Consider the following 14,753-nt stretch of genomic DNA (forward strand, 5'->3'; position numbering starts at 1 on the left):
AATTCCACTTTTTAAAATTTCAGCATTGTTCCATTTTAGATGGGGAAATTATAAGAAGCATAAAATTGTTGTAACATTTGCTTTTTGTAAGTTTTTGTATTTCAAAACTATCCTATGCTTAAGCAGAGACAAAAAATATAGTTCCAAAAGTTTGATACCCTAAACTCAAAATGTGTTTGACGTGAAAATAACACTTTTGCTGTGAAAATTTTGATATGAATAAATTGTAATTTTTTTAGTCTGAAAAAACACCAAAAACCCACAGCAAGAAGTTTATTTACTTAGCTCTGATTAGAGCTACTCCTTTAAATTTGACACAGTGGCAGTATGTAATATATACCATTGTTTTGAAATCTGTTAAGCTACAGCTGCTGTTAGCAAATGCTGTAGAGCCCTGTCTCTGTAAGAAGCTGTTCTGCTGTCCACGGGCCACTAATTCCTGCTGCCTCTCAGATGCTAGAATAGGCATTTGAATGCTTGTATGAACAGAATCTGAACTCAGAATAGAAGTAAACAAGAAAAAGTAGTTACCCTAAGTGATTGTGATTCAGTATACTGCATGCAAACCCTGTAGTTGGACCCTAGTGGGGCTGAGGTGAGAAATATTTCTTGAATGTGGATAGAGGCCAGGGCTGCTTCCTGAAAGCAGTGCTAAGTTATGATGGGCTGAGGATATTATGGCCTGAATTAAAACAGTGGCACACAATAAGCACAGTTGTAACATTTGTTACGTTTTGTACCAAACATTTGTAATACTTCCAGTCAGTCCTCTAGATATTTTGTGCTGAAATTGGAATTAAATACAGTGCTACTTCTTTTCATAATTTATCATGTCTCTAATCAGCAGAATGTCTAAGAAAGTAGTTAAAAATAATCCAGTATTCATGAAAGATAGTTTGTCTATGTGTAGTAATTTAAAAAGTACATTTAGCTTTACCTTTATTTGATTATAGTATTTTTAATTAAGCAAAACACTGAAAATTTTTATTTTCTCTAGTGTCTGCCTCAACAACATTTAAATCCAGCATATGAAGATGCATGGAGCAGCAGTGATGATGAAGGTTGAATTTAAATTATGAGCTGACATAAAATTGACATTCAGGCACTGCATTCACAGACTTTATCTACAGAATTTAACATTGTTGGATTAATCACAACTGGATTTTAGGTACAGTTCTGTTAGAGCTTGGTCTTTCAGAAATAAGTTTCCACTGTTCTCTGTGTTTCTTTGTCACTGTAAAGTTAAATCCAAAGGATTACTTTTTCATACTTGCTGACTTTTGTACTTAAATATTTTGTACATACACATTGGTATACTTTATTCAGTGTTGAACAGGTGATAAAGAAAAAATAAAAGCCCTTGGGACCAGTCAAAATTACATTGTTTCTCTTATCATTAGTACATGAATACTTGAGGAGATAACCCATTCATTTTCAAGATATATGTTACAGAGGATTTTCCATGAAAGAGGGCTAGCTCAGAAATACTTATAACTTACTTTTATCAATATCTTGGTGGACCATTTTTAAGTGTTTGTGGGCTGTGGGAGTCAACGGGTTTTTTTGCCTGTTCATTTTGCATTTTCAATTTTGCATGTTTTTTTCCATAACTGCAGTATTTACTTCAGAAGGAGGTATAGCTGGGATCCTCTGTTAAGTTTTTATATGGTGACCCTATCATCTAATATCTGAATCTGCCCCAGAAAGCTAAGAATAGAAACTATTTTAGAGCTTTTGTTGCTCCTGTTAGCAGAATTTTAAGATCAGTCTTCTATGTATGAATCAACCATCCTTAGCAAACATGAAGGATTCCTGGACAGAAACAGGGTTGAGGTACAGTAGAAGGCAAAGATCACATTTCAAGTTAAAAATATTGAATGTAATCCTTTTGAATTGTTTTCGTCTAAAACATTTTGTGGTCCTAATGCCTGCTCTGTTTTGAAAAGGAGGAGTTTTGTGGGGTTATTATCTCATCTCAGTCACTAGTTTGTGCTTCAGACATAATATAGTCTCTGCCACTAAAGAATGTTTTCAGATTGCTTAAAGCATCACCAGCAAAGGTATCGGTAAAAACAGGTGCAATATAAAAGCAACAGTATGACAAGGTTCATTGGCAAGGTTCACTCTTAAGGGCACACTGAGGAAAAGCAAACAAAAATCCAGAGTTGATCAATCCAGTCCAAAATAAACTAAAAATTATGCCACGTAACTTATAACTGAAGTTGAATGATTTAGCAAAGGACTTATACAGGATTTACTATACCACAACAGTATCTTACTTACAGACCTAACTTACAAATCTACAGTACTTAGAGAATCTAAGGGGACAGCATTTCTTGTGCATTTGGTGCAGAATGTGCACGCTTGCATGCACAGACACAAAGAGCCTGTGCACAGTGAAAAATTCCCCTCGAAGGTGGTGAAATGCCCACTTGAGATGCCTTTGTGAAGGGTGGAGCCTCAAGGAGTCAGAGGTATCACTGTTCAGGGATCCTCTGAGTACAGCAAACTTGGGAGTTCCCTGGCTCTGAGAGGCCCCACTCAGAGGGGCTTTGCTGGTCACAGCTGCTGCTCCAGGAGAGCTCAAAGGGTCTCACTTTGGAGCACTGTTTGTAGGGCTGCAAGAGAGGGGGCTTTGGTCATAGCAATGCTCCATTCTGGCCACACTTCAGGTTGAAAATTTTATTTGAAGGTGTAAGAAAACATATTGTCCTACTTGGGTTCTCAATCAGGCATAAAAAGTGTCCAAGGCTGTTCATTAAAACACAGGAGCTCATAAGACATCACAAATTCCTGGGAGCAGACTGTATTTTTACTGGTGAGTTAAGAGAGGCTCAGTCTGGGTGCTGTTCCTAAGGAGCTGTTCCTCAGATCTCTTCAGGAGAGGGGTTTGATGCACTATTGCCAAATAACCTTCTACACACCAGTTTTTGCCTAAGTTGCACCATGAATTAATGCAATGTGGGATTCAGCTCAAGAAGAGATGGGCTGTGAAATATTTGTCCAAGTATCTTCTTTCCCAGGTGCCTTTAGGTTTAGTTGAACATAGAAACAGTTGAGCATAGAAATTAGTTGCCTTGGGGGCTTCTTGCACCTACTAACCGGTAATATCTTCTTCATAGGAGTCCTTCCAAATCCTCTTCTGATATTAGTTGTTGGTGGTACTAGTCTCCCTCTTGGCTGTTTTTCTTTGCTGGAATTAGAGGTGTTTCTGATGAGGAAATTAGAAACACCTGTCTCTCATGTGGGCAAGAATCCAGACTCATTCTACAACCCAGCTCCTTCTACGTAATGGCAGTTGCTGATATGTGGTGTTCAGTTTGCAAGGTTTAAAACCTCTTGGTACTAGCCAGCATCTCAAACATCAATTTGTGTGAAAATTATACTTTGAAGAATGGCACTTTAACTGTTATTTCCTTCACTACTTCTTTCTGTAGTTGTGTTAAATTTTTAAGCTTTCTCTAGAAAAAAAAAATGTATTTTATATCTTCCGTGTTCTTATGGTGGTTGGACTTAATTACTAAGTGTTGGAGTCTTTAAAATGAAAAATTATAAAGAGCAGTGAAGGTGTACCATATATGATTTCTCACTGCCAAGAGCTGGGTACTAAGCCAACACCATCAGTTGCAACTGCATTCTCTTTCTTGTCTGTAAGTTAAATGTTATCATTAAATATGAATTTTCCCCTTTGTTTATGCCTTTCTGCTTATATGCTTATGGCATTAATTTTTGTCAGAACCCAAAATGGAGCAAGTACAGTGGTACAGACTTAATCACGCTTCCCATCCTTACCCATCAGTCAGAAAAAAAACACATCTAAAAATCTAATCAGATTTCAAAATGGGTGTTCTGTTCATACTGGAGTAAAATTATTCACTTGAGAGTCAATTAGCTCAAAGCTGGATTTTTACTGCTGTTAAGAATGGTAGAAGTTAAGAGTTTAAGAAGAGAGCTTAGGCTGCAATGAACTGCATTTCCTTATCTCACTAGTGGTACTGGGATTTAGTAGTCCTACTATATCAGAGAACATAGAGAATCTAATCTTAGATTCTAGAGAATTTAATCTTTTCAGGCTGTTCTGGGAATTGAATATTGCTTAGAAGACTTTCTTTGTCTGCCAAGATAGAGATTTTTATTTGAGCTTGATACAGTAAGTATCAAAAGATGCAGAAGAATTTATTTGTTCTTACAAGAGATCAAAGAGTTTTCTTTCCCTTCTAGCCTAAGGAGACAGTGAAGGTGGAGTCAGACTGAGCTAGTCCAACTGAAGAAATACAAAGAGCCTAAGACAAATCTCCTTCAGTTTAAGTGGAAGTTGAGTTCTGTGGAAGCAGTAAGATAGAACTCTGATTATTTATGCCTAGGTTATGATGCTCAGAAAGTACCTGATATTAAGATAACCAAGAAAAACCTTGTTCTTTTCTTTCTTCATGCAGACAGATTTGGGAGAAAGCTTTAGCACATGAGAATTTCTATATAGCTATCTCCTAAGTAGTGGTAAAAACAAATTAACACCATATGCTTACCTCCCTTTGCCCTCTTTTCTATGCCTGGTATACTAGCTCTTGCACACAGGCTGACAAGTTGTAAAATTTAGGGAATTCTCTGCTACCTTTTTTTCATTGTTTATAGTCAGGCCAGGCTTCTCACAAGACATCTGGGGAGTTTTTTTAATCAAGAATGATTTCCTCAGTCAGCTTAGGATCCAAACCTTTAGAACCCAGTCAGAGTAAACCTGAAAAAAGTCTCAGATTTGGCAACATCAATAGGATTGGTTGTTATGTTTTTCTTCTCTTTTTTTTTTTTTTTAATACCTGTATTATAGTTCTTATCTTACCTTGAATGTGTACATACACATATATCTATGCACACAAGATATAAAAGTATTTGAAATACCACTGCTTTGGCACCACTGGAGGATAGTTCTTGGTTTTGTTCCTACCTCATTTTCACATGGAGGCAAGGGTCTGGTTCACGTTGGTAAGCTCCTCGGTGCACACTGGCCTAGCATCTGCCGTAGTGAGTGGGTAAGCTTCTACTGCTAGCTTAGTACACGTAATGTTTGCAATACCTAGTCACATTATGGGCATACCAGTTAAACAACAACATCTGTGCAAATAGGTTTTTTTTTTAGCATGGTTAAAGTAGTCCTTAAAGAAAGAGCTTGAGTATTGGCTGCATACTTAGCCACCAAGATGTGTGCTGAGGTTTTGGCACCTGAGAGATGTTCTTGAAAGCTGTATATTAGTTTCAGTGGGCAGCAGTTTGTGTTTATAATACCCAACTAAACAAAAGTATGTAAAACATATCAAAAAACTCCTTTTGTGTGGTTAAGGCTGAGTTGTGAAATGATCATGCCTTCCTTCATCCTTCACCAGTTTTGTTTTCTTTTAGTCTATTTTATAAAAATAATGGGAATGGAGGATAAAAAGGGATGACTGAGTGGCCAGGAATTCAGGCAGGTGCATAACTACTCCCCACATCTTCATCCCTTCTAATCATGTCTGTGTGTGTAGTCAGCCTTACCAACCAGCCCACAGGCTCTGCCCAGATGACAACTAACCAGTGTCATCCAACATGCCGGCAACCCTTCAACCACGCCCTGTCCTGCCAAATTCCATTGAACCCAAAAGACTGAAAAAAGGTATTTGGGGCTATTAAGGAAGCATTTTATTTACACATGAAAGAATATTTTAATTGCATAGGCATACAGCATTGTTCCTAATTTTCATTTTATCACCATTTGCTTCAAATTAATTTAGGAATAAAACAGTATATTTTTAGTGACACATTTTAGCTTTGTGCTAAGGAGTCTTTCAGACACTCACTGAGATCTGTACACTGGGAAGATTACAAATCCACCCTTTTCTTAGAGTTGTGAGGTCTGCAGTCCTAAACAGGTTTTGTAATAAATTTCCTCATGCCAAAATGGAGATTATAATCAGCAGTTAAAATCAGTCCAACCAGTTATTTTTACAGCCATATGTTTGTAATCTAAAGTAACATGTTTAAGCAAGAACCAGGTAATATATTCAGCAACAAAAATTATACATGTATGCCTTTGTTTAATACAAAATGAATTAACGTGGGAGGAAGAGAAAAGAGGCTTATTAAAAGATTTTTTTGCTGTTCTCTTCACATTTGGAAAATACTGAGTATTGTCTCTTTCTATTGCTTCTAACTGCAAAGCATTTATTGAATTGACTACTTTACATTAACTAAAGCTCCCAACAGAATTATTAAAACCTTCTAAGAAAATTTTGAATCATATTTTTAGAAAAGTTATCTCAAAATAAATATTCATTATAAATAAAGAAATATATTATAATTTAGCTGGAGATCACTGACAAGAATTAAATTTAGTAGCCAGCCAGTTCCATTTGTATATAAAATTTAAGGCTGTTTCTTAATCTTCTCTGTTAGTATTTCAGGATTAGTATCGATCTTATCTGTTAGTATTTCTGAAAGAAATATAGCTATTAATGCCTGCCTACAGTATTTTAATTTCATTCACACAAAGGTATGTTGGTCTGTATGATGGATCTTTAATATCAGAAAGGGGGGAGCCTGGGAAGAAAACACAGAGATGAGAGAAAAAAAGATAATCGTTTTGTTGGGCTTAGGACACTTCTGTTCTGCAGGCAGCAGTGTGACACAAAGCTGTTAAGTTCAGCGGATGTGAGCAGCCCCACCGCACTCTGATCTGTCTGCCTGGGGGCACTGCATTGGTTCACCCTGAGGGATGGTGCTTTGTTGATATGCTTCTTTCCTGTTTTCTGTAGGTACACTGTGTCAAAGGATACAATGAACGTAGCTGTTTGGGGAGCCCATGTTTGCTGTGATAAAAGATACACCAGAGAGTAGGTGTATGTTAAGAATATCGAGTTCTCATGTTTTGTGGCAGTTAGAAGGGAGTGTCTTGTGTTGCTCAACAGTTAATTACTGTTGCTATCACCTCCCACACTGTTCTGTAATACCGCAGGAAATCAGCTGGGGATTATTCTCATGCTAGCAAAGATGAAAAAAAAATGTTTTGAGGTTTTATAAAAGAATAGATTTTCCCCGTCGCTAGTTCTTCCAGGGTATCTATGGGCCAGGAAATATATTTTCATACCAGAATCATGCATTATGGCCTGTGAGAGTTGAAGTTAAGCTGAATATTCAAACAGTCTGATGCTGTTCAGTGGTTTTAGACTGTCACTACTGCAACAAGAGCCTTAGACTGAGCAGTTCTCGTACGCATCTGTGGGAAATGGTCACATTTGGCATGTGCTTGGAATGTATTGCATGTTCTCAGGGTAGTGCACAAATTGTTTCCCAAGAAAAACGTAGTCTAGAGTTGGATGGGACTTTGACATCTGAATACTATTCATCATTATTTATAAAGTAAGTTTCCAGAACACTTAATTGTGTTGCAGACAGCTAATATACCTCAGGGCATAAATGGATGTTTGAAATAGCTGCTTCATCCTGTTCTGCCACTCTGTTAACTATTGAAGTTTACGTTGACTAATGAAGTATATCAAAGTAATTTAAATAACACTCAGCAATGAGCCTCTATATTAAATGTAGATACCTGTGATAATTGCTGAATCTTGTAGTATAAGAATTATATTTCTGCTTAGCAGAATTCCCCTGTGTTGGGCTGTAGGTTTTACTACTTAAGGAAGCTTGCTTTGTATGCCCTAAACATGTAAAAGGTCTTACTGGTATTTCCCATACCAGTAAGAAGGTTGATTATATAATCTAGTGGCCTTGAAAACTGTGCCAGCAAAATTTTTTGCCTGCCAGAAAGAGGAAAAATTATGCAAGTCAAAAGGTAGTAGTTCACAAGGCTGCTCAAGCACTAAGGCACAAGTAAAATGAGAGTGTCATGGCTCAATCTCAGAGAGCAACTAAGCATCACACCACTGGTTGCTCACTTCCCCCCACCCCAGAAGGATGGAGGGAGGCAGATAATGGAAGGCTAAAAGTAAGAAAACTCATGGGTTGAGGTAAAAATAGTTTAATAATGGAAATAAAATATAACTGCAGTTATAATTATAAATTTTAATTAAAAGGAAAAAAGGCAAAAGAACACATCCACTCACAAAAAAAAAAAAAAAAAACCCAAAAAAAAAAAAAAAAAAAAACCAAAAAAACCCAAAAAACAAAAAACCAACAACAAAGAACAACCAAACAAAGAAAAGACCAAACCACAAAGAGAAATAAAATCAAGAAAGACAATTGATGCAAATAAAAACAACTGCTCGCTCCTGACCAATGCTCCTCCCAACTCTTCACTTTTCCTTGGCTTTCTGTACTGAGCATGATGCCATATGAGATGGAATATCCCTTTAATCATTTGTGGGTAGCTGGCCTGGTTTTGTCCTCTCCCAGTTACTTGTATCCCCCCAGCCTCCTCGCTGGCTGGGTGGGATGAGGAGCGGAAAAGGCCTTCAGACTGTGTTAACACTGCTCAGCAAGTGCTAAAACATCCCTGTGCTATCAACTCTGTTTCAAGCGCAAATCCAAAACAGCTCCATGACAGACACTGTGGGGAAAATTAACTCTACCCCAGACAAAACAAGCACATAGAAGAAACAAAGGAGCTATTCTAGTTTACAGATGAAAAGGTAGAACCCTACTTCTGCCACAAGATACACAGGGTGTTCAAGTTCAACAGATCTCCATGCTACAGTGGTGCACCACCCTGATCTTCCAAACCTAGGGGTGAAAGTCCTGCTCCAGGGGACCAGGTCATGGGAGCTGTGAAAGCAAGGCTTTTCACACTGCTCCATCTTCCCTCTGTCTCCATTGCTTTATCTAGGGTACATTAAATACAGGTCCTTCATGGTCCCTAGCTCCTGTCCACTCTCTCCCCAACAGGCTGTTCAGTCTTTTCTATTAATTTGCATCTCTTTTCTCTGCTGCACATAGCCATGTCTACACAGCTCTCCAAGCCAGGACATAATCCTGTCCTTTTTACACCAAAGTCCTCAATCCTTTACACATGCAATATAATTCATCAAGCTTGTCTTAAAATTGCTTTTGAAGTATCACCCAACCTCTCTGGGGAGTGCTTAGGCATGTCCTCCCCTTTCTTCTCTATTTCCGTTTAATTACGTGCTTAGGTGCATACAGAGGTTTGCTAATTCAAATAGTGTTTTGAGCAGAAGAACATGAAAACTTTGATCTGAAAGACATGTGACTGTTAGAGCAGAAATGTACCACAGAGTAAGGAAAACGGGAGGGAGATTTCATTAGCTGTTTTATAACCCAGTATTAACATATACATGCACTTTCTGGAATCACACTGACTGCTTGGACCAGGTACCAGTATTTTTCTATGAACTAGCAGTTCATTGGTTTTCACACTTGGAGCATTTATTCATCAAAGTAATTTAAAAATGTTGTCTTGAAAATTTAGCATTAATTTTTTTTTTCATGTTATAATTTATCTGTGTTCATTATTTTCCTCAGACACCTGCAGCTTCTTAAAATCTTGCAGTCATATACAAATGCGATTATATAAATCAAGGTCTAATTATCTAATGAGACTTAGTTAAATAAAAATATAGCTGAGGTATTATAGAAATCTTTGTAAATCATCATCACTACTACTACCACCACTAATTGCTATATTAAAATACCTCTCAGTTTTATAATAACTTTTGCAAAGTAAACCATCAGCTTTGTTGTTTATGCTCATTCATAGATGATCTTTCCTTCTTTGCCCAAACTAATATTGCTGCCTTTCACATCAGAATTTGTTAAATGCAAATCCAATTTGTTACATTCAAATACTGTTGTAGTAGTCCAAACTACTATTTAATTTCTCTTAAGATGTTATCATTGTCTTGTCTCTTGTCACTATGTCCAAGACAGAAGATTCCATGATGCCAAGCTGCAAGCTCTGCTCCATGCAGAATTGAGATATTACCACTTTATAAGATGATTCTGCATTGTGCTTTCAGTGGCATCCCGTGCCATCCCAGCATTAACCCAGAAAATGGACAACTGACCATAGCTGACAAACATTGATTCTTTTTCATGATCATATTATCCATTCCTCTTCCTTTCTGCTGTCCTAAAGCTTTAACCCCTTCAGTTCTCATACCACTGAATACTTTTAGCAGAGGCACATTAAACATATGAATGATTTCAAAAATAGATGAAAACCTTAATCTAACACTAACAGAAAAGCAAAAATGTATTTTATTGCATCCACGGATTATAAATACTATAAGTTGTATAATAAATAATAATCAATTGTTATGGGATAATTATCCAAGAAATAAAGGGGCTAAGTAGCATTTCTTTACACTGCCTTGGCAGAGACACCTGGCTTTGTTAAAAGCTATTGTCAAAAATGTCTTGAGGAAAGTATGAATTCTCCCAAATCTTATGAAATCTGAGCTCATACTGCACAAACCAAGATTTCCTTGATTAGACTGCAGAAATTTGCCAGTAAGTAATGTTCTGTATTATTCCAAATCCACCAAATGTTATTCCGGACAGAGCTGTCACCTATTCAAGAAGACAAAGGTATTACCAGAGATGATAAAATCAGGAAAGTCAGCCCTCTTTACTGCTCTGCCATCTCTGTCTGCCTGCAGTGTTTGAACGTCTCAGGGCTGTTAAAGACAGTACAGTCAGGTACAGGGATGTCCTTGGCAACTGAGTGATAGTGTTCAAGATTATTAAAATTTACTTTGCCTCTCCTCTCCTCAAATGGCAAGAAAGCAAGCTTTGGTGCAAAATTTGATTGCTTCTTTGTTCTTCATTCAAAATTCAAATATTCAAAATTCTCTTATGTCTTGGTAGAATCTTAAAAATAAAATGCAGCATAATGAAACGAGTTTGTTGGTAGACTCTTCCACTACATCTGCTCTGGTTACTTTTATTTTTTTCTGCTTTATCTATTTCCCTTTTTACATTTTTTAGACTATTCTCCCCACCTTTCTTTGTAGCCTGTTTGAAAAAATAAGGTGTTTTCTTGGAAACTCTAATCTAAAAACCTTTTAGCTGTTAAAGATTAACAGTAAAGCATCTGTGAAAAAGCACGCAGTTCTCTGACATTTGACTCCATCCTGCCACGCTGAGAAACTCCGCTATTGTAATGCTTCATTAGCTTGTTCACACTTACCAGATTGACATGAAGACACAAAAACAGGCTAATGTCGTGCCCTATAATGTGGGAGCCGCGAATGCTCTGACCATGAACGGGTGTAGGACCTGTCTTTCAGTGGCACCATTTATTGGTGGTTTTGATTGTAATGAAGTTTTCTGCTGAGTTTTCTGAGAGTAGCTTGTGCATTTTCAGAGTGGAACAGAGGAGGATTGCATAAGTACCTGTACACAGAGGGAAAGGGATGAATACAGCAAATCAGGCCCAAGTAGGGGACATAAAAAGGCTTTTTAGTAGCTTTTAGTTGGTTGACCCTGCTGGATGTCAGGTCCCCACCAAAGCTGGTCTGTCACTACCCTCCACAACAGGACAGGGGAGAGAAAGTAAAAAGCTCATTGGTTTAGATAAGGACATTAAAGTGATCACTCATAGGTCACAAAACAGACTGAACTTGGGGATATAAATGGAATGTATTACTGAAAACATCAGAGCTGTATAATGAGAACACCTTCCCACACTCCTCCCTTCTTCCCAGCTCTGTCTTCTTCCCCATAACAGTGCAGGGAGATAGGGAATGGGGTTTATGGTTAGTTCACCACATGTTTCTGCCATTGCTCAGGGAAAGGAGTCCTTCTTCTGCTTCACTGTGCTTCTCTCCCCATGGGAGACACTTCTCCATCACAAATTCCTCCCACAGGCTACAGTTCTTCACAAACTGCTCCAGTGTAGGACCTTTTCCATAAGGTGCAGTCCTTCAAGAAGAGCATGGGTGCTGCAGGGTGGGTCCCCCACAGAGTCACAGGTCCTACCAGGAAACCTGCTCCAGCATGGGATCCAGCATGGGATCCTCTCTCCATGCTCCAGCACAGGCCTCCCACAGGGTCACAGCCTCCTTTCACCCATTCCCTGCTCTGGCCTGGGTCTCCTCCAGGGGCTGCAGGGGCACAGCTGCCTCACCATGGGCTGCACCAGGGGCTGCAGGGGAACCTCAGCCCTGGCCCCTGGAGCACCTCCTGTACACTGACCTTGGTGTCTGTAGAGCTGTTCCTCTCCTCTTCTGACTCTGCTCTTCTCTGAGTGCATTAACATCTGCACAACTTCCTTTTCCTTCTTGATTTGGCCGTGGCCAGCAGTAGATCCATCCTGCAGACACCTGGATTTGGGTCTGTCTGGCAGACAGAAGGAAAGCTTCTTGCAGCTTCTCACAGAAGCCACTCCTGCTACCAGAACCTGGACATGCAAACCCTATACAATGATGTACATGTGCAGCTGGGAAAGCAAAGCTCTGGAATTAGTATCACCTCAGATAAGAAAACTCAATGTCCTGGTATTAATAGGCATTTTCCAAAAGGTATCTATGCATGTTGAATTTGGGTGTCAAATATGATTCAAATTTTCAAACTTTACAATTATATCTGATTACCTGAATTAACAGATATTTTGGCCTTTCCTGTACACAAGTTGATGTTTCCAATGTCATTGAGAAGTTTCCACTTGGTACTTTGCATAGTCCTCTTTTAGTGTTATTAAAATATTTATTTATATGTCACAATAAAATAATGGTAGAAACCATTTCAAAATTTAAATTTAATTAGACCAGACTGCTAAATTTCAGTGAAATTTCAAGTGGCTATCTGATTTTTGCCTTAAAATTAGAAGTAATAACTTTTGTTGTATATTAATTTGTGATCTGGAAGCTTATGGATCCCCTAGCAGAGACAAAGACTAGATATACAAGAACAAGAAGTAACCCAACTGACAATCAGAAAGAAAGTGGGAGAAAGGGGATGTTGTTGGCTTTTCTCATTTATGTATATTTAATTTTTGTTGTTGTTGTTGTCACATTAACTTCTCTGTGTATGTAGGATAACTTCCTTCAGTATTCTCTGCACTTTGCAGAACCTTAGACCAGAGGATTAGGGGGTGTGTCCTGACAAAGGGCATTAATTCCTGTATGGCTTCATATATGAAAATCTTGGCACCAGAAAAAACTGAAAGTGCTTGGAGTTAACTTCTCCTCATCTTTAGTATCTTTAGTATCTGAGAAAGAGAAGGCTGCCTTAAGAATGGAAAGAGTGACTAGAAAGCAACAGTAAGTAATAGTCCTTTTCTTTTGGTTACAATTACATCTAGCAAGAGGCATTTCAGCTGCATTCAAGAACATGAAATATCTGAAAATCTTGACCTAAGTTTAGAATTTCCATTTTGTTCTCTTACTGCATCTCTCATTAGAAAAGGTGACCACAACAAATATAATAAATATAATACCTCAACTGAAGTAAGTCTCTCTATAAAACAATAGTTTTCAAGAAGGGAAAATATTAAGGAGGAAGCTTCAGAATATTCTTTAGAAATACTTGAGAAGCCATATCAGAATAATAGAAATTACAAGTAGCATCAGTTATTAGTTTTCTGCTATCCAGTTTAAGAGAAATTTTTAACTTCTAGAAGTATTGAATTTTTTCCTATGCTCTGTCTAGAAACCATAGTTTTTGAGTTTGTGGCTGTCACATGCAGAGTACCTCATGTGCAGAACTGGTCTATGACTGTAAGACTTGCAAACTTCCTGAAGATTTAGCCCCCAAAACATCTCCATATGAAAAGCACCGAACTATATATTATTCCATAGCAGTCCACAAACTGATGCAGAGGAAGTGCATGCTTTTTTTGGAAATGTTAATATTTTAAAATAAGATTCAATTGCAAACAATCTAAGCCTATCTCTGTTTGAAGTGTTCTTATAGCCCATTCTTTGGCCTGTGGCTACTTTAGAGTGAGTGTAAAGGCATGTCAAAGTGGGGGGAGGTATGAAAACAAGCATCCTTAAAAGGACTTCTCCAGAAGAAATTCTTTGCTGTGAGGCTGCCGAGGTACTGGAACAGGTTGCCCAGAGAAGTTGTGGATGCCCATTCCTGGTAGTGTCAAGGCCACGTTGGATGGAGGAATGAGAAACCCAGTCTAATGGGAAATGTCCTGCACGTGGCAGGGGGATTGGAGCTAGATGAGCTTTAGAGTGTCTTCCAACCCAAACTCTATGATTTTTTTCCTCAGCTCCCACCTACTTGTAAAAGTGAAATAATTCTCTGCCATTTGATATGAAGCCACATTCCCACTTTCACATTTTACTCTAGATCTATTTAACAACAGTAAAGAAGGAGTAGGAGGAGAGAAATAAATACAGCCCTACTATGAAGACATAAGTAAGACATACTGTAAGATATAATGGTGCCTCATGCAGGTGCCTAATATGTCCCCAGATGCAGCTGTCTGGGGAAATATGACAGCAGTCTGCCTGGGAAAAGTCCTCAGCATCAATATAGGTCTGGAAGATATCCTGTAACAAAAATGCCCTGATGTATTTTAAGTCTCTTGCTGAGAAGTCTAATTGTTCAGCTAGAATAGAGAGTTAGTGGTCTTTTTTTTTTTTTTTTTTTTTTTGTGGAGGGGTGGGTAGGGAAGAAACTGTTTGGTTTCTAAGACTATATGTTTCACCACTCTGTTGGGTTTTCTTTCTTCAATACTCGATTTATGCTTCAGATTCTCCAAGGCAGAATGTCTTTTTCCAGTCAGGTAACTATTCATATATTTAAGCCTGGAGCCTCACTGTTTGATAACTCTGCTTCCCTCATTTAAACATATTAAG

General features: G+C 38.1%; 1 protein-coding gene across 3 annotated transcripts in view; it reads left to right on the forward strand.

The window, feature by feature from the left end:
• Nucleotides 1–1,379, forward strand: part of ERCC8 (ERCC excision repair 8, CSA ubiquitin ligase complex subunit) — a 28,628-nt gene extending 27,249 nt beyond the window's left edge. For all 3 annotated transcript variants that reach the window (XM_056513759.1, XM_056513758.1, XM_056513760.1), the window contains one exon: nucleotides 998–1,379. In XM_056513759.1, the coding sequence (XP_056369734.1) occupies nucleotides 998–1,066 (69 nt within the window). In that variant the 3' untranslated portion in view covers nucleotides 1,067–1,379. The remainder of the gene's footprint in view (nucleotides 1–997) is intronic.
• Nucleotides 1,380–14,753: the final 13,374 nt, after the last annotated feature.

The sequence above is a fragment of the Oenanthe melanoleuca genome, chromosome Z (genome assembly GCF_029582105.1).
Source record: "Oenanthe melanoleuca isolate GR-GAL-2019-014 chromosome Z, OMel1.0, whole genome shotgun sequence".
Lineage (NCBI taxonomy): Eukaryota > Metazoa > Chordata > Aves > Passeriformes > Muscicapidae > Oenanthe > Oenanthe melanoleuca.